The 24019-nt window shown below is 50.3% G+C and overlaps 1 protein-coding gene across 8 annotated transcripts in view; it reads right to left on the bottom strand.

The window, feature by feature from the left end:
- The window catches only part of BIN3 (bridging integrator 3), a 42233-nt gene that overhangs the window by 12362 nt on the left and 5852 nt on the right, over nucleotides 1-24019 (bottom strand). For 4 of the 8 annotated variants that reach the window (XM_033519408.1, XM_015648836.2, XM_015648835.2 and 1 more), the window contains exons 2-6: nucleotides 17669-17717; nucleotides 10853-10893; nucleotides 10188-10249; nucleotides 6555-6691; nucleotides 5963-6003 (exon numbers count right to left, since the gene is read on the bottom strand). In XM_033519408.1, coding sequence (XP_033375299.1) covers nucleotides 5963-6003; nucleotides 6555-6691; nucleotides 10188-10249; nucleotides 10853-10893; nucleotides 17669-17717 — 330 coding nt within the window. Of the gene's footprint in view, nucleotides 1-5962; nucleotides 6004-6554; nucleotides 6692-9046; nucleotides 9182-10187; nucleotides 10250-10852; nucleotides 10894-11631; nucleotides 12745-13730; nucleotides 13804-17668; nucleotides 17718-23357; nucleotides 23488-24019 lie in introns of those variants that run through there. The other 4 variants (XM_033519413.1, XM_033519412.1, XM_033519410.1 and 1 more) reach the window with 4 other exon arrangements.

The following is a 24019-nucleotide window of genomic DNA, read 5'->3' as shown; positions in this document are numbered from 1 at the left end:
CCCACTGAGCTCTCCCTGTCCCCACTGAACTCTTCCCACACCAGGCACACTCTCCCTGGTTTAATTTCCATGCAGGATCAGCTCAGCTCAAGCAGGGAAGGACCTTCCTTGGGCTGCTCTGGATTGAGGGAAAGCTGCCTCTGGCTCCTGAAGGAATCAAGGAATCCTGAATTCCCCTGGGAGAAGGGATTTCAAGTCCTGCCCAGGTTTTTGTCCCTGTGTGGACAGAAACACGATCCCAAGGTGAGTGCCAGGGGTGCCAAACACCCATGCAGGGGGAGAGGGAGAGCCAGGCTCCCGCTGGTGCCAAGTTATTCCGAGGAATTCCTGCCTCCACACGTGGCCCCAGTGTCTCCACAACCATCTCATGCACGTTACTGACAAAAGCTCCTGGTGCAGAGCCTGGCACAAAGGCTCTGCAGAGCCTCTGCCAGGCACAGACACAGCCAAGCCCTCCAAGAACACCCCTGCAGGGATCAGAAGAGTTTTCCAAAGCTTTTGGCAAAGCACAACCAGCCCCTCCTGGCAGTGAAGGGACTGGGATCAACTGGGAGGGGAGCAGCAGCCAAACAGCCCTTTGGAAATGGAAATTCCACATGGAATTTCAAAGAAGCAGGGACATGGGGAAAGGGAAGGGAAGCCTCACAAGCAAATCTGGGATGGTTCACTCATCCATTCCACGCACCTAGAGCAAGGGAATGATTCCTGTCCCTGTGAGTTGCACAACCCTGGAGCAGATGTGGGTGTTTGGAACAAATCATGGAATCAGCGAGGTTGGAAAAGAGCCCAAACACCGAGTCCAACCACCAACCCAGCACCACTAAGCCATAAAACACCACATCCACACATTTGTTGAGCTCTTCAAGGGATGGTGACTCCTGGGCAGACTGTGCCAGGGTTTCACAACTCTAACCATGACAAAAATACTCCTAATATCCGATATTATCAATAATCCCAACACCATCCTCCTCCCCATGCTCCTCCACAGGGAATGAGGGGGTCTGACAGCCAAAACCACTCCCAAATCCCCCTTCCCACCCTCTTTAACCTGAGACTTCCTTTTTATAATGCAAACCCAAGAAAATCAAAGCTGACTTGAAAGAAAATTTGGTGGGAATGGTGGCAAAGTGAAGGTAAAACAGCACACGGGGTATTAGAGCCCCTGCCATGAAAGCAGCTTGAGGAATAAGCTGCTGTTGTTCCCTGTCACTTTTTAGGGAAGGCTGCTGAGAGGGGATTACAGCCCAGGCAGCTTAAGAGGAGCAGGTGAGGGGAGATATGCAGGGATAACGAAGAGAAAATACAAATTACTCTGCCCGTGGCTGTGGGGGCAGAGGGGGAACCTGCCGGTGAACTCACAGGATGACAGGTTATCCTTGGAAAAACATCTAAATCACCCCGTTCCCTGCATTCCAAATCGTGTTCCCACCTTGTCCACATGCCAGCCTCCCTTCAGCTCCCTGTAATTAAAGGATGGGGTTGGAGAGATGCTGCCACAGGAGATAAAAGTGACCCAGGATTCCCGGGGCTGTCAGATCCGTCTATTACTCGGCCCAGATGACAAATAGGAAATTCCTTCCCATCTCTCTGCTGGGAAACCTTAGGGATGGTGAGGATGCTCAAGGAGTGGGAACATTCTGCCACCTCTCTGCTTTCTCACCCTCTCCATCCCAAATCCTCGTCCCACTGCTTCCTTCAGCCCCCATTTTTAGTGGGAAAGGGAAAAATAATGGTAAAACCTTTAATCCTCCTTGTTTTCAAGCATCTTGATCACCCTCATTGGCAGCCTGTGAGCGGGACCTGGCTGGCACAGACGTGGCTCTTACCTAGGGCATTATTTTTGGGTTGGTATCTTGGATAAGAAGACAAAGGGAAGTGCACAAGATCTACAGCTGGTGATGGACAGGTAAATAAAAGGAATGACAGAGCTGGGAAGCATCAGATGCCAAAGAAAGCGATGGTGGATGAGGTGAGGGGAGGCTTGGAGAGGCACCAGGATGGCTCAGGAGAGGCTGGAGCATGGAAAAGGATTCCTGCCATTCCTCAGCTCATGCCCACACATCCGTGGGGGCCGTCCACCCACCAGGAAGGGGGAAATTAAACCTAACCCTTCCTCCTGGAGGGAAAAGGCACAGGAATGGAGAGGCCGGGATGAGGAAGTGGCGCGTGGGGGATTAGGCAGCCATGTGGCTGCTCCAAATCCTCATTAGGGGCTCATTAAGGACATGAAAGCTGCTTTTCCTTCTTCCTGTCCAGCACCCCTGGAGCTGCTCCTGGCCAGCTCTGGCTGCCTTTTCCTGCAGCTTGAGGGACCATGGGAATGGTGGGGTGGTGGGAGGGAGGTGGAGTGAGGGATCCCCCTCCCGGCTGTGCTGCCAGCAGCTCTGGACATTCTGGAAATTCTGATGGAATTTATCCCTCAGTACCCTGAGCAGCTCCTGAACTGCACCTCTGGGATGTCCCACAGGCCTGACACCCAGCCCTGTGTGGTGGCACCTCGGTGGCAGCACCCTCTGTGTCACCCGTGCCAAAGCCAGGGTGACCAGGACATCCCGTGGACAGTTTTCCAATTCTGGGAGCAGGACAATGCCACAAATCAAAAGGATTGTACCATGCCAGGGTGACCAGGACATTCCCATGGCCAAAACCTCTCCAGTTCTGGGAGAAGGACAATGCTGCAGGGGGGTGATCCTGTGCCAGGGTGACCAGGACATTCCCATGGCCAAACCTCTCCAATTTTGGGAACAGGACCATACTCCAAGGGAATGGCACCAATTCAAGGTGACCATGACATTCCAATGGCCAAACCTCTCCAATTTTGGGAACAGGACCATACTCCAAGGGAATGGCACCAATTCAAGGTGACCATGACATTCCAATGGCCAAACCTCTCCAATTTTGGGAACAGGACCATACTCCAAGGGAATGGCACCAATTCAAGGTGACCAGGCCACCCCCCTGCTCCAAGAGGGTCAGACAGAGTCAGTTAAACTGAGACCTGTGGCCCTGGAAATCGGCTCCCAATGTGAAAGGCCCTAAATCCCGTGGATTTCCAAACCACCTGGATCCTTTAAGCCACTTCCTTCCTTAAATACGGACACACAATATGGAACACTAAGACTCCATCCCCAATCCCTGACCCTGCCTTGACTGGGAAGAACAGGGAGAGCAAAGTCCAAAGCAGCTGCTTTTGTCCCCTTTTGCCCCAAAGCCACTGCTCTGGTGTGAGATTCCACAGGCAGCTCCCGAAGAGGAGCCCATCCCTCCTGCCCAGCTCCTTGCCCAACCCATCCCCTGAAAAATGCACTATTCTCACTGGAGCTTTGCTCTTTCCCTGAAAAGAAATGAGTCATTCCCAGCCAAAGGGTTCTTGGGGCTCAAAAAGCCAAATTGTGAATAACCCTATGAGCCCAGAAGCAGAAGGATTGAAACAATACAAGCCTCCACACCCCCAGCACTAAATCTACTACTGCTTTTTTTCAATATGGTTTAACAAATTCCCCAATATTTGCCTGGAAACTCCAATCCCTGGACAACTGAATGGAGATTTTATTGCCCATGTGCCTCTGATTACAATATATTACCACTAATGATAATTGTCTGGATTATACTTATCTGTTTCTTTGGCTAATAAACTATAAAAGACCACCAATGAAGATGTAATAAAGTGCAGCTGTTGGAGAAAAAAAAAAAAAATTTTAAAAGCCTTTTTTTTTTCTAGGTCAGAGCAAAGTTGGGAGAGGCTTGGGAGAGGAAGGAAAACCTAACTGGAAATAAGAAGGGCTCCTCAAGGCAGCTTTCATTAATCTGGAACTTTTCTGCCAGAACCAGCACTGGGGTTTATCTGCCAGCAGGACAAGGGGAGGGAGGTGCAAGCTCTGCATTTCTCTCCTGCATCTCATTAGCCTCAAAATGGACCCTTGGGCTCCTCAGAAATGTTCCTGGCCAGGGATGCACCTACAAAGGGAAGAAGGAGGGAAGGGAAGGAGCATTTTTGTTCTCGGAGTGGGGATGAAGCTTCCCTGGCATGGAACATAAACTGGTTAAAGGCACACGGGGTGAAGCTTTGCAGGTGCCAAAGGGTAGGAAAAGGGAAAAAAAAAAAACCTCTCATCTTCTAGGCCAATGGAAATTCAGGAAGTTGGAGAGAATTGCTGAGGCTGGAAAGCAGCCAGGAGGTCGGAGTAAACACGCTGGTGTTGAACTGAGGATTGGGCAGATAACGAAGTGTCCTGAGTCAGGGAAACATGGAATGGGTTGGGTGGGAAGGGATCTGAAGGATCATCCAGATCCACCCCCTTTCATACCTTCCTCTGTCCCAGGTTGCTCCAAACTTGCCTTGCACACTTCCAGAAATGGGGCATCCTCAAGGAAATCCATCCCAGCCCCTCCCAACCCTCCCAGCCAGGAATTCCTTCCCAATATCCCATCCCTGTGGCAGTGGAAGCCATTCCCTGTGTCCTGTCCCTCTAGCCCTTGTCCCAAGTCCCTCTCCAGCCCTCCTGGAGCGCCTCTAGAGCTCTGAGTTCTCCCTGGAGCCTTTTCCTCTCTCACTCCCCACTCTCCCAAATTTGGAGAGGTTTGGCCATGGGAATGTCCTGGCCTGGCCTGATTCCATCACTTTGGCTTGGAGCAGGTTCCTGTTCCCAAAACTGGAGAGGTTTTGGCCACGGCTCCAGCCCTTGGGGCATCTCCCGTGGGCACATGGAAATGGTTTTATTGTCCAGAATTCCCCAGCCCAGGATTTCAAACCCAAGGCAGGTTTGCAGGGAAAGGGATTGTCTTTCATTTCACCAACTAACACAAGCTGAAGGGAAAAAAAAAACCAAAAAAAAAACCAACCCAGAATATCTCAGAAACACAAGTTCTTCCAATTTTAACAGAATGCTGGAAGAAAAAGTTAATGTATCTTTCATGAGGACAATCTAGATAATAAGCAACACAATTCCACTGCAAAAGGCTGGGATTTTTTTCCCTTTTTTGTTTCATTCTTTCATTTTTTTTTCCCTTAAATAAGCAGGAATTTCTGGTCGTGGATAGACGACCAAGGTAAAACTTGAGTCACCAAACATCCCCCAAACAGGAACATGCTGTAACCTCAGGTGTTAAGTAATCCATGAGATTTTACTTTCAGATTTGGGCAGAAACAACAACTTCAGGGGAAAAAAACCAAAAAAACCAAAACAACCTAAACCACTACAACCCCTCCGTGTGTCAAACCTTAACTGAAATTGTTATTCAGCAATTTGCAACACTTACTGTCATATTAAAGTGATTTCATTTTATTTTTGCTCGCTGGCTCTGTTCCTGTAACAAAACAGCAAATCTCTGGATTTAAGGGGATATTTGGGAGAGAACTGGAATTATCCTGAAAGGTTTGGGGGTACAGCCTGTGACCCTGGAAAAAGTGGAAATTTTGCAGGCCAGATGTGACAAAACTGTGAGATTTGTGTTTTCCCCCCATTTCCAACTTCTCAGTCTACGAAGGCTCTGCAACCTGTACTCCTCCTTTGCATGGGAATATTATTTATAAACATGCACTAACTTTCGCTTTCTCCCTTCTTATTTTGGAAAATTTCCAAATGAAAGAAACCTTTGCTCAACCAGCCAATTTCTGACCCCCCTGGATGATCTTCAGGTGGTTTTGTTCCTTTGCTGGAGCGAAGAGTTTCTTTCACAAACAGAAATAAAGTTGAATTATTCATCCTTTGGGGTCTCTTCCAGCCCAGGATGCTCCATGATTTTATATCTCAGGAGTTTTTTAAGCTACAGGTGAAGGCAGTAGCGGATCCAAGTGGCCAAAAAGGTTGAAATTTTATTAATTAAGGTACCAAAACCAATGTGGCCAGCAGGACCAGTGCAGGATTGTCCCTCTGTGGAACGGCTGATTTCCAACCTCTCTCCAGGATCCACTAAAACTCAGGAGGAGGACAAACCCCAGGAGATGATGGTTGGTACTCACTTTTTCAAAGGCTCTATGACTGTCTTTTGGATCTGATTCACCTGTAGAAAGCAAAACAGGGAGGATTGCACATCAGGATTGTTGGAAAATCCCATTTGCACAAGGATGGGTTTGTACGGAGCCCACCACGGCATGGGGAGGGATTCTGAGCACAACCACAATGTCCTTTAACCAAATGAGAGGGAATTTCTCCCATGGGAGCTGAAATCCCAGCCAGAAGACTGAGATAAGGGAAACTCGTGTGGGAAAAGTCTTGGAGATGATGATGATAAAAAGGAAAAGAGGTGAGACACAAGAATTCTGGACAAGGCAGGGAGTGACAGAACACAGGGAATGGCTTTCCACTGCCAGAGCGCAGGGATAGATGGGATTTTGGGAAGAAATCCTTCCCTGTGAGGGTTGTGAGGGGCTAGGATGGAATTCCCAGAGAAGCTGTGGCTGCTCCATCCCTGGACATGTCCAAGGCCCGGCTGGAGCACCCTGGGACAGTGGGAGCTGCCCCTGCCCGTGGCAGGGGATAGAATCCCTCCCAACCCCAACCATTCCATGACTCCACGATCCTCCCAGCATTTCCCATCCAAACCCAACCCACCTTCTCCTGGTTGAAGGAGTCCATCCTCTTCATGGCTGTGTCGAAGGCCGTGACCATCTCGAGGAACGAGGGCTCCTGCTCACACAGGGGGTTGGACAGCAGGTCTGAGGAGATCTTCACAGCAGACTTGGACATGGCTGATGGGAAAGAAACCAGAGAGGGTCACATTTCCCACCACCAGGCACCTCCACAGGGGAAAAATCAGGGAGCTGAACCAGCCAGGAGGGGGGTTCAGCACAAACTTCCACGGAGATACTTGCTGGTGGCTGAGAGAAAAGCAAGGAAAAGGCACCAATTCATTCATGTAAACATCCAGAGAAGTGTTTTTATGTAAGTTAATCTGAACCACTCCAATGTGAGGCTTGTGATGCTGCCAGAAATAATCCCAGACTAACAAAAGCACTGTTCTCTTAAAAAAAAACCCAGAGATGAGGTTTTTTATACATCTTCTTTCGACAGACTATTAAGTGTCACTCCCAGCCTCACTACAGCTCTTCCACGACAAGAAAAATCACAGTCCATTAAGTCTTTCAAATGGCTTTATGAAAAAAAACATGTATTTGAAGTGGATTTAGTGGGAAAGGACCAGGCTGACAGGGCTGGGAGATGAGGTTTCTCTTTCCCTCCCCAAACACAAAGAGCAGGGACACAAGTTAAGCATTTTCCCCTCAATAAGCCTAAATTTTGTGCCTGTGGACAAAGAGCTGGGGGGACACAAAGTCCCTACAGGCCCTGGGAGTGCCACCAAGAAATCCAGAAGCTCCAGGTCATGCTCTGACTGAGCATTCCGCTTGTTTTCCATCACATCCCTCTTTATCCAAACACTTGGTCTTGCAAAGGGAAAATTCAATGACAGAACCACTACACAAATGAGCAAGAAATTAGGGAAGGTACAGAATGGAAAAAAAGACTAATAAAAAGCAAAGCATAAATATAAACAGGGATAAAATAGATTAGAAAAAAAGCAGGGGTACTAAAAAAAAAAATGTTCTTTTTCCTCAGTGCTGGAACTTATTCCAGTTGGAGATCACAAAGCCAGATGCTTGAGCCGTGCTATGGAGGAGCTTTGGAAAGACTCCCTCAGATATTAAAAGTTAAAATCATCTGAATAATGGGGCTTAAGATCATAAATCAAGGGGTTAAACATTCTGATTTAAAGGTTACACACAATTATAACAGTGAGAGCTCAGAAGCTGCAGAGCCGGGGAGCTCAATGCAGAACGAGCCTCTCACTCTGGAATAACAAAGCTACCGTATCCATCTATTATCCAAACATTAAGGCTTTAGGCATTTAAACCTTTAAACAGATGGGATATAATCCATATGTGTGACCACATCTGAGGAGGGATTTGTGCCAGAACAGGACGGAGTTAAGAATGGCAGAACTCTTTCGGCTGGAAAAGAAATGAAATCTTCCTTCACAGGAAAGGATTGGAAGGGAACTGGAGGGAGGGAGTGGCAGGGTCACGCTGGGAGGTTGGGAACTGGGGGGGGTTGGGGCATGTCCAGGGGGAATTTGGGTCAGGAATTTCCTCTGCATCACTGACATCACCTGCAGAGAGCTGAAAAAAGTGGAGTCTGAGTTCCAGGGCAGGGAGGAGAAGGAGAAGGAGAAGGAGAAGGAGAAGGAGAAGGAGAAGGAGAAGGAGAAAGAGAAGGAGAAGGAGAAGGAGAAGGAGAAGGAGAAGGAGAAGGAGGAGAGATTGCCTGTCCCTTAGGGTGGCCTTCAGGAGGGTCTGCACTGCTCTTTTGCTCATTAAAAATGTGAGATGTAGCTCCAAGTAAAAGAATTTCATATTTTTAGAATCCAGAACAGCCAGGGACATGGGGATCCCGTGGGTTACCTGCACCTCATTCCAAAGGAGAGCTCCAGTTAAAGAACACCCTCCTGCTCCTTAAGCTCTTATTCTGTTTGGAAAGAGGGTGGGGAAGGGGGTGAGTGATCTCCAGCCACGGGACAGGGAGTGCTGCTACCACCCCATTCCCTGTTTTCTGGCAGGGCACTGGAAGAGCCTTGATGGGATATTTCTGTGCACAGGAATCGCTCTCGTTCTGAGCTGAGCTTTTTGGGAAGAAGGTGGAGACTCGAGCCACCAGTCCCACTTTGCCAGGGAGTGTTTGCAGGCAGTGAAGAACCAACCCCCTGAGCCTGGAGGAATGAGACAGGAGGACAAATACTCATCGGATTTGGGGGCTGGATGTTGGGGATGGGCACTGCCAGGTGAGAAGACCCATCCTCAGGGACTGATCTGATCCACCTCCTTTTCCTTCAGCCCCCCCTCAGCAGTACCTCTCCCTCCACTCATCATTTCAAGCCTTTAAATGAGAAATCAGATCTTCCTGGCTCTGGCCAACACTCATTTGTGACTCTGCCATGTAACAGAACGGAAAAAGAAAGTCCTCCCACAGCTCCTCTGGGACTTGAAATGCTCCATATAAACAACGCCCACTGCAAGGGAGGGGAGGGGAATCCTTAACAAGGAAAAACTTACCAAGGATCCCTGACAATGACCAGAGTCCTCAGAAAGGGCAGTTTTCACCCTGGAAAAGAGTCCTGGGTGTCTGATGCTTTTCCCTCTCCTCTCCTTGTGCTGGGAAGGATGGGAGATCACAGCAAGAGCCCGGATCTGTGTTTGTGTCAGGCAATATCCACACACACACACACAGGTGAGAGAGCCTGGATGGTGGAAAGCCCCGAATCTGCTTCCTTCCCACCGCCCTGCCCTGCTGTGACCCCAATCCCACGGGATGAGTGCAGCCCACACCTGTTTGTGCTGGTGCCTCTGCCTTGGCTCTGGAGCTGTGGGGGCCAAGCAGGGACTGCTCCAAACCCACACGCTGGGGAAAACCATCTGGGTTTGGAACTGCGCTTTGCTGTGGATTCCTGCCCTGCTCAGTAACCAGGATCCAACAAATCCAGCTCCCAGTTCCCCTGTGCTGGATCCCTCTCTGGGCACAGCAGATTTCGAGCAGAGGGACGTGAAGGGAGCTGGGACAAGGGACAGGACATCTGAAAGGGCAGATGTCACCCCAAACGTGCAGGCAGAGCTGTTTATTGTTTCCTCCATCGCCCACTGCCACGAGGGGAAGCCAAAACAAGCAGCCACCGAGGGAATGAGCCGGGTTATTCCCGAAAGAGAGCTGCCAGGTCAGCATTTCCCACAGGAAACACGGACAGCTGTGTCCAGCTGTGCCCTGCAGACCCCCCAGACCCATCCCACCTCCCTGGTGCTCCAGAGAGGGAGGTGAAGGAGGTGAAAGGAGGACTGCAGGAGGTGAAAAAGCACAATAGGCTCAGCTGGAGCTGCTCCTGCTGGATAATCTGAGACCTGGAATTATGACTCCTGGTTGGTTTTTTTCAGTGGCAGAAACTGAGGCAAAGAAAAGAAAGGGACATGTCCAAGGCCATAGAGCTCAGGAGATGGGCTGAGCCTGCAGCACTCTCTGTGTTCCCAGGGCTGAGCTGCTGCTCGCAGCCCTCTCGCAGATGGCCTTGTAACTAAGCAAACTGAGTGGGACTGAGCTCTGGATTTGTTTTCCAGACTTGTCACACATTACTCATGTGATCTCGAGAAAAGTCACTTCATCTCTCTGTGGCCAAGTTCACAGTCTATGTATCCTCCAGTCACTTACCCAAATCTGCATCTGTGCTTTTCTTCATATCCTTCTGAAGTTTTTTGGTCTGATCTTCCAATCTGAAAGATGGGAGAAAGAAGGCAAAGTCGGAATCTTGGAAAGAAAGAAACCCGAGTGTATCATACGTGCAACAAATCATTTACGGGCTGAATATGCTGGCTTCTGGTGGGAGTTAAAAATATCCAGGCAAGGCTTGATGAAGTTCAGTGCAGCTCAACCCTTTCGGGTTGTTTTCAGATGGTTTTTAACCTTTTCAAGTTGGTGATCTCTTATTCATAGTTCGCATATTTCCTGAAAGTTCTCACACTTAGCACAAATGGTAAAGCCAAATGCTTCCAGATGATCCATGTCAGCTCCTGTGACACAGGCAGAATGGCAAAGCCTCTCCTGGTCCTCTGAGGTGCTGGGCTCTTTGAGGACCTCACAGTTTTCTGGCAATTTTACACTTTCTTTTTAAAGCTGCCAGAAGCTGCAACTCCACTGCAAATACTTCTGAGGACACCTTTGAACACTCAGAGAAACCCTGAAGAATTGGAAACTACAGGGCAGCGAGGGATTTGCTCACTGGGAAGAGCATCCCTGGCTAAAATCCCCTGGGAAGATGCAATGAGAGGAGGGAAGCACGCGGCCGGTCCTGTCCGACCAGTGTGGTTGATACTCACTGCTGCAGCTTCCCATATTCCCTTTCAAAGTCTCTCTCCACCTGTGGAAAGAAGAGATGGAAATCAGCTTCAGGGGACTGCAGGGCAGCCTGGAGTGTGCAGGGAAAGCTGTCCCTGGGAAACACCGAGCTGAGCCCAGCACAAGCTGCAGCTCTCATGGGAGTTTATGCCTCAAAAGTAAAGGAAATCTTGGGGGTTTGGAGCTCCAGAGTCTCTTGGAGCCAGCACCAAACATGTCAGCTTGAGCCAAGGATGTGCTCCAGCACATGGACTGGGAGCTGAGGGGATAAATGGGAATGCTGTAAAAGCAGGGAGGTCACAGCCTGACATGGCTCAGTGCTGGGGGATGAGCCCATGTTCTCCCCCAAAAACTGAGGGGAGCTGCTTCTCCTCCAGCCCCATCAGGGACCCTGAGGTGGGTTTGGCTGTTTCCTCCTTCTTCAACCTCAACAGGACGGTGAAATTCCCCCCAGACCACCAGTGAACCCTCCCATCTCTGCATTATTCTCCCCTCCATACACTCCTAACCCCTACAGCAGCTCCCTCCCATGAAACTCTTGGGCTGGAGCACAATCCCAGTGGACTGTGACACCTCCAAAAGGGAGGGGAAGCCTGTGCTCTGAGCTCAGAGCTCCAGCCCAGCCTTCTCCCGATGCTACCTCAGTGCCTGCTCCCTCCTACTTGCTAGCTGGCAGCAAACCTCCAGTGATAGGAGATATTTTAAGGAACTTTCTTTCCATGCTGACTGTTTTAACACACTTAAAACATTCATTCCACACCTCGTCAACCAGAGAAGCAAATGGATTTCAATTGACCAGCCAAGAGTAAATCCGTGCGCGTTTGTTGTCATGGGATCAGCGCTGGGTTCAGTTGTGTTGTCAAGCTCCCGTGCTATTAAGGAAATGCAGAGTGCTGGGAGCAGCCAGGACTAGAAGGATCCAAAGGTTTGTTCCAATTCTTCCTGCTGGCCCCAGGATTTCAGTCCCAGCCTTGATGCGGCACCACGACGTTTAATGGGGACATTTGCTTTTCAAGCAGAATTGCTGTTAAAAGCTTGGGGGTTAAAGACGGAGCTCGGTTTTCTTAAAATCTCCTTTTTTAAACATCTTTTTGGGCTGCACTTGAACTCCACCAGCATGATCTGAGGGCAGGCAGTGACCAGCCACATTCCAGCCCCATCCCAGTGCCCAGCTGTCTGCACCATCCGCTCCCACCATCCGGGGGATGCGAGCTGGGCTCTCTTTCCCCCACCCCTCTGCTCCAAAAAACCCTCCCCGGAGCTCCAGCTCCCTTTTCGTGCTGCTAAAATTGGGTGCTGGAGAGAACAGACACGGAGCAGTGTGGGGGCAGCTCACACGACTTGTGCCTGGCGTTCGGGGAGCCGCAGAAATCTGCGGCAGCTGGCGCCCTGCAGGTCAGGTAACCGGCACATAGTAAAACTCACCCTCCATCCCCGTGCCTGTTCCGGCTGCTAAAATATCCAGGGAGAGTATTGCACTCTATTTATAGGCCTTAGGTGTGAATTGTTTTGGTTGCAAACCACACAGGGTCATGCACGACTCAAAAATATGCCCCCCTTTAAAGGCTGGGGGTGTCGTTCCCATGTCGTTCCCTCTCCGTCTTTAGGAGGATCTGCTCAGCAACCAATTCCTCCAAAAGCTGGAGGGTTTGGCTGTGGAATACCTGCAAATGTTCAGGGTTTCTGTCCCTTTTTTGCTGTCAGATTTGCCTGTTTCTGTGCAATAAGCAAAAGGCATCGTTGCTTAATGGATACAGAGCAGCTTCAAGGGCCTGAAGGGGCTCCAGGAGAGCTGGAGAGGGATTTGGACAAAGGATGGAAGGACAAGACACAGAGAATAGCTTCCCACTGCCAGAGGGCAGGGGTGGATGGGATATTGGGAAGGAATTCCTGGCTGGAATTCCCAGAGGAGCCCCTGGATCCCTGGCAGTGCCCAAGGCCAGGCTGGAGCACCCTGGGACAGTAGAGGCTGTCCCTGCACATGGCATGGGGTGGAACAAGATGAGTTTAAAGCTCTTTTCCCACCCAAATTATTCTGAGATTTTAGAATTCATTCCACAAAGGCAAAACCTCCCCACCCTGTGACCCTCTGGGTGCTGTGAACCCCCCAAACCTCCTGGGATCCCCCAAAAGCCCCATCCCAGTGCCAGAGCAGGAACCACATGGGATCAAGGTGACTCCACACAGAGACACTTCAGCTGCCCAGCCTGACTCACATCCCCAGCCCCATCTCAGAGACAGCTGCCCAAGGATTGCTCTTATTTTTCACGCCCACAGACAGCAACTGGCTCCCAGTCCCCACAGTCTGCGAGCTCACAGAGCCTCCCAGCCATGGCTGGAGCCCGGATATCCCACAGAAACAGCTCTGAGGAGCTCTGGAGAGGGAAAAGCTGCTCTCACGTGCTCCCACCCGGCAGAGTCACAGGCAAAGCCCTGCAAGGAGGACAAGATGGGAACATTTTGCAGAGCACACAGTAATTCCCACTCCCAGTAGCTATCCATGGTCACATGCAGCCGACAGAGGCTGTGGAGAGGATTATCACGTTAAGAGTAACGAGAACAAGAAGTACAGGCAAGAAAATTACAATATCCTGAAGGGAAGTTTCCATATTATTAAAATAATCCCACTGCTCCGCAGTCTCTTTCTGAAAACTCCAAATCAAATCGTGCTTTCTGCATTGAACCTTTTTTTTTTTTTCTTCCAGGCACAGGGGCTGGGTAATGCAAAAATCGCTCGTCTCGGGGTTTTTATTTAAATCTACATCAAGAGCGACGAGCTCTCGAAAGCTTTGAAATAAAACCACATTCTCTCCTTCACCCAGTTCTTTTTTTGTTGTTTGCAAACACTGGGCCTCCCACCTGTGATCAGATCCCTCCTGCTTGAAGGGCACCACCGTGGTTATGAGGCAATGGAGCAAGACTGGAGCCAACACTACAAAGAGATGGAAATAAGGGACTGTGAGGAACCTTCCTATCCCCCTGGGGTTCATATTTTTTCCTGGAGGAGAAAGATGAGCTGATTTCTGCATCTTCCAGTGGTCTCAGCCTCTAAGTAGATCTTGGGAAGAAGAGGGAAGCGTGTGTTTCCTTCTCCCTCTTCTCCAAAAAAAAACAAACCCATAGAATTAGGCCATGAATTCTGTTCTAGGATGGAATTTCTGCTGAGCTTTTGCCATCCCATCAAGAATCTCAAGGTAAGTCCCATGGGTGAATATTCTGAGCCAGAGCTGCAGCGTGCAGGTGGATCTGGGATGTCACAGGCCCCACCCAGCAAGACCTCCACATCCCCATCCTGCAAGAAAGCTTCTCAGAAAAGTGGCCAAGGGGAAAAGGAGGCACCTCCCAACTGCAGAGACCAGTTTGGCCAGAAAAGATTGAAAGAAGAGAGTAAAAACAAGCAAAATTATTTAACTGGCATCACTTGAATTCACGCCACCATTCCCGTGACATTTACTCCATTTTTTTGGGATTTCCAGCTGGCTGGGGCAGCCCAATGGAAAGGTGCTGACGGCCACAGCTGCAGTGGAATCCTGCTGCTCACGGAGCTCCTCTGTCCGACATCCCTGGGGAAAGCAGAGCTGTGGGATGAGTCAAGAAAGGGAGGTTTGGCAGCTCAGGTCTCCACTCCCTGCCAAGCTGACTCAGGCCAGCGAGGAAGAGGAGGAGGGCGAGTGGTCTGAGTCAGCCCAGGCCAGAGCAGGGCTGAGAGAAGCAAGGAGGGAGACGGGATAAAACTTCTCTCGCCCCATCCCGAGCGCCCCGCGGGGATGCAGGGCCGGCTCTGCTCCCCGGCTCCCTGCCTGCTTGGATCATCCCAGCCCCGGTGAAGGGCAGGGAACAACCTCGGGGGGACACAGGTGAACTTCAGCTGGAGCTGCAGGAGAGCAGGGGATACGACACAGCTCTGACGGCAGCGCAGCCTCTGCTGGGAGCGAAGCTGTCCCGAGGGAGGGAAGAACTTCTCTGCCATAAGAGGCTTCGTGGCTGAGCAATAACCATGGAGAGATATAATTCTAACAGGTTTAACTCCTATCACTGGGCATTAGTTTAATTGGGCTGTGGGCCTGTGGCCCTGCTGACAGCAGGTCCTTTCCGAGCATTAGATCCTCCCACCCGGCTCCCAGAGCCCGGTGACAGCTGCTCTTTTCAGGGAAGAGGAGGGGAGAGATTATGCTGTCTGGAATTGGATTTGCCCAGGTTAAGGTGGAAACAAAGCACAGCCATGTCTGGGGAGGGGGAGATCACCTCAGTTCACCAGCTGATATTTTCTACTGGGGTTTCCTTCTCCCTCAAGAGCTAAACTGTGGCTGACACTGTGCCCTTCTCCAGAGGATCACAAGCGAGTGGGCACAAGGAGTCATGACTAATTCCTCAGCAGCCCAGGCAAATTGCTTTTCAGGACTACTCCCGGCCTAGATCTGACACCAGCCCCAGCATCGAGACAACAAAAAAGCCTCTCTGCTTGCTGAGCCTCTCAGCAAAGCCACCCCCCTCTCCTGACTCCAGTCCCAGGCCTCATGGAGAGCCAAAGAAGTTACATCCTAAAAAATGCTGTGTTTTTTTTTTTTTTAATCCTTCCCCCTCACCATCCTCTTTTGTGGTCCAGTCTCTGTGAGTGGGAGATCCTCTACCCACAACCACTTCCCTTCCGATAGGCTTGGGATGCAGCCCTGGAGATGCCACACCTTCCCACTTCCTGCAGTGGGCTCCAGAGCCCAACATCTGGAATATCCCGGCCCTTGGCTGCTGCTGCTGATCCCCAACGCCTGCACAGATGGAGCATCTCAGCCTGCAACTGGGAGGTAAATTTGGGGGCCTGCAGCTCAAAGCAGCCCCATCCCTTCCACACCACGGCATGGAATGCCTGATCCCGGGGGATATCCGTGGTTTCCTGCTGTTTGTTCTGCTTTGAAGAGCTGCGCTCTACACTTGGCGCAAAGTTCCAAGGTTTTGGGGCTTCCTGTTTTCTGCTTTCCCTCTATCTGGTGCCTGGAGAGCAACACCACTACCATCATCATCATCATCATCATCATCATCATCACCATCATCACCATCACCATCATTATCATCATCCCAGGGCAAGTGGAAGCCTTTTAGAAATCAGTTTCCAACTTTGTTGACACAAAATCTTGTTCCTGGGGAGCTGAGGAAGGAAGGAAGGAAAAGGCCTGGAAAGGCTCTGGGTGCTGAATGAACCTCTGCCTGCTGGATATTCTGAGCTGTTCTATTTAATACACACACATGTATATATAAGCAAAGGCTGCCAACTGCTTCAGAACAGCACATTCCAGCAGCTCCGGGGAAGGGAAGATCTCAAAGGTGCCACTGCTCATCTGCAGGGAGCCTGAGCTCAGGGATGGCTGATTTTAGGGAAGAAAAACCTCTCCAACAGCAGACGCAGCAGGAGGGGAGGGAAATGGCAGGGAAATCTAATATATTCAACTGGGATGTGAGAGTGGGTGGGGTGGAGATGCCCAGCAGAGCTCGCCAAGACACCCAGAGCTGAAGAGCAGTTCATTCTTGCCCCAGCCTGGAAGGACGTCAGTGTTGGGAACACTGGGAAAGGCAAAATGTTGTGGAGAAAGGAATGTGAGGGCTCCTGACATGAGCTGGGAGAGCTGTGAAGAGCTGAGGCTGGGCTGCTTCACCTGAGGGATCACAGGCAGAAGCTCCTTCCTGGTGGATCGCCAGCCCCTGGAAAAGGGCAGCTGAAAACATGGAGAAACCACAGAGGAATTTTACCAGTCCTCGTCTTCATCGCTTGCCTGGCTGAAATTCTGTACTGACAGTTTGGAGCTGTTACAGAAAATTGCTGCTCCACGGCAGCCGACAACCACCAAATCCTTTAAAATAAAACATGACAATCAAGCCTTGAAGGGAGTGGTGGGATTAGCCCTTTGCTTCCAGGGAAAATGTCATGTCCCAAGGAGAAACTGCCCCACAAACGCGGGTGCCCACGCATCCTGCGGAATTAGCTGAGTGTCCCGGAGAGGAAGGATCAGGGATGTCAGTCTGTGCAGGGGATTAGGTCACCAACACCGTTAGAGGGACCAGCTCTGCCCCACGCTGCCTCTCAGGGCACCTTTTTTATTGCAGGTGTCCAGGTGAGTTTTCAGGGCCAGCTCCTGGGAGGTTCCACAGCTTTTTTTTGGCACGGGACAAATGCAAAGCCAAGCTGCTTAAGAAGGGAAAATACCACAGCCAGCTGCAAGCAGCAGCACTTGGGGTAGGAGCCTCAAATCCACGGGAATACAAAATGCTTTTTTAATTTGCTTTTAAAGCAAATGCTGTGCAGCACAAATTAATTCACGCCCGAGCACTAAGCATCTCAGCTTATAAGCCTTTCTTTGGAAACAGTTATATTCAGCGATCTGAACCACTCCTCCTCCTCCATCTGCTCCGAAAGGATGAACAAACAAGCCATTGCTGAAAGAAGGAAGGAAGGAAGGAAGGAAGCAAACCCGTTCAGCCATCTCCGAGGAAAACTGTGCCAGACCAAGAGAGCTCTTTTCCCCCACCCCACACACACACACACACACACCCCCCTCCCAAAAAAAAAAAATAAAAAAAATTAAAATTTATGATTTCAACAGATCCCAAACCAAAATATTCTCCTTGGATGGGGCTCCCCCTCGCTCCTCGCACGAGGAGCCGAGTGCTGGTCACACGCGGCAACAGGTTCTGCTGCTCCAGCTCCCTCCCACACGCTGCAAAATGGGACGAGTCAAAGTGCCGGCTTGACTCATCAGCCACATGATCCAAGGCTGGAGCTAAAAAGAGGGAACTGGTTTACTCACTGTCTTGGGTACAATCTGTTTCTTGGGCTGCCCGATCTTGAACGGGATCCTGGAAAAGAGAGAGGAGAAGGGAATGTGTGAACGGCGACAATGCTGGGCCTGGTGCTGCGGGTGGGTTTGGGGGCAGCAGGGGTAGTCCCACGGTGGGAGCCCCTCATTCCAGGCACTGTGCACCTCCCGGAGATGGAGAGGGTAGGACAGATTGTGGGGAGGCTTCTCAGCATTCCACAACTTCCTCCCAAGGGGCAGCTCCAATCTCTGCTCTGTGACAGCGACAGGACCCAGGGACCAGCCAGAGCAAGTACTGGGACAGCTCCCCAGGGAATGGGCACAGCCAGAGGCTGCCAGAGCTCCAGGAACCTGTGGACAACACTCCCAGGGATTTTGGGGTGCCTGTGCAGGGCCTGGAGCTGGACTGGATGGTCCTTGTGGGTCCCTTTGATTCCCCAAAGTGCCACCCCTGAGGTCAGCCCCACACATCCTCTCTCCACCCCAAATCAACACAAGGATGCTCCACGAGCAGCTGAAGAACCCACTCTGTTTAAAACCAAACCTGCTGGGGAGGATAAAATAAAAAAAAAAACAAAAAACAACACCAAACAAAGTCTGTAAATATTTGGAAAGAGGATATTAAAAAAAGTAACAACCCTGTGTCTGGAGCTGTGAGCTGCTTCAAAGGATTCCTCTGCTGCAACAGCTGGAGGAGCGGCTCACCTGCCAGCACAGCCTTCATTCTTAAAATCCCTAATTCCCAGGAAAATCTGGGTTACCTGAATGTGAAGAGTACTCTAAATAAATTACACAACATATGTAAGGGTGGCTGGGTCAGCTGAGAGCAGCCACGCAGGCAGCCTGAAAATAATTGGATTTCTTTCACCTATCAGTATAATGAAAATCCAGGAATTCCACTGCTGTTGTCAATGGATTTAATTAAGTTAAAGAGGTGCTGCTTGGTTAAAGCATCTCAGCTAAAATGTCCCAATGTTTTCTGGGTTGTGATGCTTTAAATAAATGGAAAAATTTGAGGTCATAATGACATTAAAGTGGTTTTTGCCAGAGATGTTTCACCTACAGCTCAGCTTCATCCCATTCCATCCCATCCCATCCCAAATCTGCACCAGGAGCTTCTCGGAAAGCATCTGAGTCCCCTTCTGAGAATTTGGACTGGACCAGCTCAAATTCTCCTGCTGCTACATGAAACTTGAGATAAAAACATGGATTTTGGGACCGTGTTGGCCGCTGGTCCTGCTGCCTCCCAGTCTGGCTTTTCCCACTGCTGGTTTTCCATTTGCTTCCCACCAGCTCCAATTCCAAGTCCCCAGCACTGCTGGACCCCAGGAAATATTTTTATCCCTGTAACCTGCTGTAAAATCCAACTGTGTGCAACAGGAGAAAGATTTTGCAATGGAACAACAGGCAGGATGAAGCAAAAAACCCGGATTATCCAAACTCCAAACCATGCTCTTCCCACTTTTCCCGTTGTTTTCAAACCAACACTGCAATTACCCACTGGGAATAATCCAGGGCTGTACCCCCTGTGACCCTCCCTGAACAGCTCTGGAGCCAACCTGAACCACCAGGTTTAAATTTAAATTTTTTTTTAAGGAGAACTTCCTGTTTATGGTTCTCCGCTGGGAGCAGTGTAATTTTGGGTTTAACCCTTTCCAGCTCCTGTGGCAGTGTGAATCACCCTTCTTTTATAAACAAACACCACTCTGCTGTATAATTTCCCTGTCAATAACTGGGGGTGTGGTGCCTTACAGGAAGAAAACAAAAATATATGGATTTTTTTTTTTTCCTTTGTGTTTTCCTCCATGGGTCAAATATAAACCAAAAATGAGGCACCTCCCGCCTGCCATCCGCAGCCAGGTGCTGTCACTTGATGTTTTTGGAAGTGATGGCATCAGCTTGGTGGTGAAAAGATAAAAAAAAAAGTGAGGATTCTACTCAGGGGAGTGTTATCCCAGTTAAAACCAGTTTGCCACTCTCTGGCAGGGTGGGAACAAGCAGGGAGCTGGAGCCAGGCTGGTTATTAGTGGGAAAGAATAATCAAAAAGGTGATTAAAGCATTATCTGCACACAATCTGTCCCCTGGGGAGGTACAGAGAGCATCCCAAAGTGGCGCCGTCCACTGGAAAAATGGTTAAATCCAGGGAGTTCTGGCAACAAGAGGGAGGTGGGGTAGGAAAAGTCATGAAAAGCTTTGGTTTGGCATCAGAACTGGGAAGGGAAGGCAGAGGAAGCACAGGGGGGTCCTGTCCCATCCCACTCCCCATCCTCACCCCGCAAGGGTTGCAAGGAACCCCAAAAACCCTTTTTTTTTTTTCCCAGAAACAAAGGGAAGTCAGTGGAGTGCTGCAAATCCCCCATGCAGCAGTAAATATCTCTATCAGCATCGTGATGCCACTTGGTAATTATGTCTGTCTCAGTAAAACCTCTAAAAAATAACCCTGTGCAAGTCAGGTCTGTTCTGCAATTATTGGGGGTTTTTTTGTTCTATTTTACAATTTTACATAATTTTCCTGGTTTCTAAATCACTGCCTTTTAATATGATTCTCTGGGAGGGTGGGGGGGGGAGAAGATGGATGAGCAGGAAAGAAAGAAGGAAGAAAAAAAAAAGATTAAAGGTATGGATTTTATTGGAGCTTTTAAACCAAATGGATTCACCCCACGCCTCAAAACTGCTGCTGGCACCGAATTTTTGTCCCTTTGGGAGCTGTGCCCCTGCCTGCAAAATTGTGGGGGGACAAAGTGCAGCTGCCACAGCAACATCACAACCATTTGCTTCAAAATTAAGAGCTTTTTGTTTTTTTTTCTGGTTATAAAATGCATGATGGGGATAACAGAAATCAACTGGGGGGGGGAAGTGGATCCGTTTCCATCACTGCCATGAATTCCCAGCATGGCACAGATATCACTGGTACCTTCAAAACTGAGCCAAATAAACACCAAAGAAAAAACAGAATCGGTGCTTTTTCTTTTTTTTTTTCTCTTTTTTTTCTGATGTCTCGTTTCTGCTGAGCGAGAGAAAGCTGGGGTTGTGTTTGGGGTGTGAAATCCCTTGAAATCCCGTTCCTGAAGAGCCGAGCGCGCTGAGTCACAGCCGGAGCCGTTCCCACCCCGCGGGGCTGGGGGAGCATCCCGGCCCCTCGGAGCCCCCTCCCCGCGAGGGCACCTGGAGTTTGGGAAAGCAGCAGGGTTCAGTGGGGAGAGAGGAGGGTGAAGCACTGCAGGGAGAGGGTGGGAAGAGCTTAAAGTAAGGAAAAAAGTGTGGGTGGAGAGAATCCTGCAAGCTCTACTCGGGGATGCTCAGGAACCCCAGGGAGGGGAAGGTGGGAGAAGCTGTGGCTGATTTTCTCTGAAGTTTCCCCAGCAATCTCATCTATTTACTTGGCTTTTCCATGTGCAAACGCAGGGCCACACACCACCAAAGCAGTTAATTCTCCTCTGGATGCACGGGAGAGTTGGAAACAAACCTCCCAGGCAGTGGGGGGATACAGCTCGATGAGGTCTGCAGGGAGCTGCTGCTTAAAACATGGAGCTCCCCCTCCCACTCCCCGCCAGTCCCCTGGAACGGAGGCACGCGGGAATTGCCAGCAGGAATCACTCAATCCTTGCTAAATTAGGGAAGAAATGTCCTTTCCTAGGGTGGACATCAAACCTTAGCATCACCCCTGGCTGTGGGGAGCTGGGATGGAGTTCAGAGCACACCCAGGGGATAAATTCCCTGTGGGATGAGATCCTTTTTCCCAGCTCATTCCAGCTGAACATGGCTTTGCCGCCCCTAATCAGGCCCCAGAAGACCCTTGGCAGAGAAACAAGGAATAAACACCAAATATTTTCACCCACAGCTGGTAAAATGCTGCCCCTGGGGATGCTGAGCTGCCAGGCAGGGATAGGGAAGGAAGGGAAGAAGGATGGACAGACAGATGGACGAGCAGGGACAGGGACAGCAGAAGCCGGGGCAGTCTGGATGTTCATTAATTTGGGAAAAGTCACACTGAACCTCTGAATTCAATATTCCTGCTCCAGGTGGGCACAAGTGGCATTCGCAGGGGACCCGCAGATCCCACTTTGGTATGAACTGGTGGCCAAAACTGGTTTTTACTGGTACCACTGCCAGACCACTGACTAAAGCCATGTTTTGTGGGAAGTGCCCGCTTCCCATGGAAAGTTTCAGGGATTTTTTTTTCCTTTCTCTCTCTCTCTCTCTCATTGAAACCCCAAGCGCCAGCATAGCCTGGATCCCCGCCAGAGCTTCTCACTCTTTGAATTTCCACCAAAAATCTCAATTCCTTCACCGGAAGGAAACCTCTCTGTGCCTGCAGGCAGGAGGATGACACCCAGCCTCCCGCGCTGCCAGGGTGACCCCGACCCTCTGAGCCTGGTTTTCCCAAGGATTTTGGCATGTGGGATGATGAGGGATTCTACAAACCCACCGCTTTACACCTGATCCTCTGTGCAGGCAAAAAATCGGCCTAAAGCTACCACAGAAATTGGGTCCCTCCCTGAGCCTTTCCCTTTGGAAGCTCCTGGGTTGGGAATGGATTCAGCTCAAGGTGTAGCTGCATCCAGAAAAGCTGCCTGGTGGTGGGATCAGCTACTATTCCAGAGGGATCAAAGCGTTCCTGCAAACCCCAACAGGAAGGTCGGGAGCACTCAAGGAAGGATGTGAACTTTCACTTTCCCACTCTGCTACAGAGTGAACTCAGTTGAGCTTCTCCTCCCTCTCCGCTTGGGTAAAGCTTTCCCTGAGGGATGGAGGTGTCAGGGAAGGGCTTTTCCATGACAGGGGAAAGCCAGGAAGTTCAAAGGAAGCTGAGAGGCCTTTGCTGCGCAGCATTTCCGAGCCTCATCCCAGCCTGCACAAGGAGAGGGAATACTGCACACCCAAATCTTGGAAACCTGGGTATCCCTTGGGCTCCCTAAAAACACCCAAAGGTGCAAAATCCCCAGCCAGGAGAGGATCCCAGGTGAGCCAGGCAGGAGGGCAGGCTCAGGTTAGGCACTAATCTCCCGGATGCCTCCTCGCTGTGCTCCCGGCGTGTCCATGGAAACCACAGGCACCGTCCCACCCCGCTCCCCCCCTCCCAGGAACTCATGGCAACCGCTCCAAACACGGCGCGGAGGCAAAAAAAAAAAGGAAAAAAATAAAAAAGGAAAAAAAAAGAAAAAAAATGTATTCCAACGGATCACAAACAGCTTCTGTTGAGGGAGACTCTGCGCCAAATCCCCGTTTGGGTGCTCTCCTCGTGGAGATGAGAGAGGAGGTCACGGGGTGGGAATGGGAGGGATGTGGGGATGGGATCCCTCGGGAATGAACGCACCCATCCCGCAGGTGAGCGCTCCCACCTGGATTTCAACCCCATCGCTGGAAATTTGGAGGCTTTAAGCCATGCAGGGATGTCAGGGTGAGCTGCTGCAGCAGGGGAGAAGGGAAAGAGAGGTGTAAAAAGAGGAAAAAAAAGGTGTTAAACATCGATTTTCTGGATTTTAGGTCAGGCCAGGGAAAACAAGGCACCTTCCTGAAGTTTGGCAGCGAAGGGATGAGCTCCTGGGAGCGGGGCCCTCTGCATCCTGCACAGAGCCAGGCGCAGTGTCAGTGCTAAGCAAATCAAAAATAATGTCAGAATCCTCTCTCCCACCCATTCCAAGAGGAGCATGAAAAAAATAATGATATTTTACTCACCCATCAAAAGAAAATTACTCACGCCAGGCGCGTGGGCGAGCAGAATTTTGCAGGGCTGTTTTAGGCCCTGACTATGCTACAAAAATATCCATTTTAAGCATGGTTGTGAAACACGGTTGTGGCTCAACCGGAGCACTGGGTTGGAGCTACCTGGACAAAACAGGTGGAAAAATGAACAATTATGGAATAACCACTCGGAGGCCTGTGATGGTGGCAGGGGAAGTGCTGCTCTACCCCGGGAGATGCTCAGCTGGCGTTCCAGTTTCACCACGATAAAAACTTTGGGATGTGCAAAGCAGCTGGCGCAGGAGCTCCAGGTGACAGGGAGGTGTTTGGGAGCCTCGCTCACCGCTCTGGTATCCACTTGCTTCATCCCAGTTAATTTTATCCCGTGCTCATCTCCCGATCCCAGTATCACTGAAACCTGCACGGATGAGGGAGCGTTGCCATCGGCCATGTTGGGCTCCAAAAAACATCAATATTGATTCAGAGGGGAGAAAACAGCGCCTGGGGCTGGGTTTGCAGCCACCTGCCCAGCCCAGCCACGGCTCCAAACCATGGAAAATACCGGGAATAAACAACACCGGGAATAACCAAAACACCGGGAATAACCAACAACCTGTGCAAATCCATAACAGGGAAAACACTGGGAATAACCAACA

Source organism: Parus major, chromosome 22 (genome assembly GCF_001522545.3).
Source record: "Parus major isolate Abel chromosome 22, Parus_major1.1, whole genome shotgun sequence".
Lineage (NCBI taxonomy): Eukaryota > Metazoa > Chordata > Aves > Passeriformes > Paridae > Parus > Parus major.
This window is presented reverse-complemented; position numbering and strand designations above follow the sequence as displayed.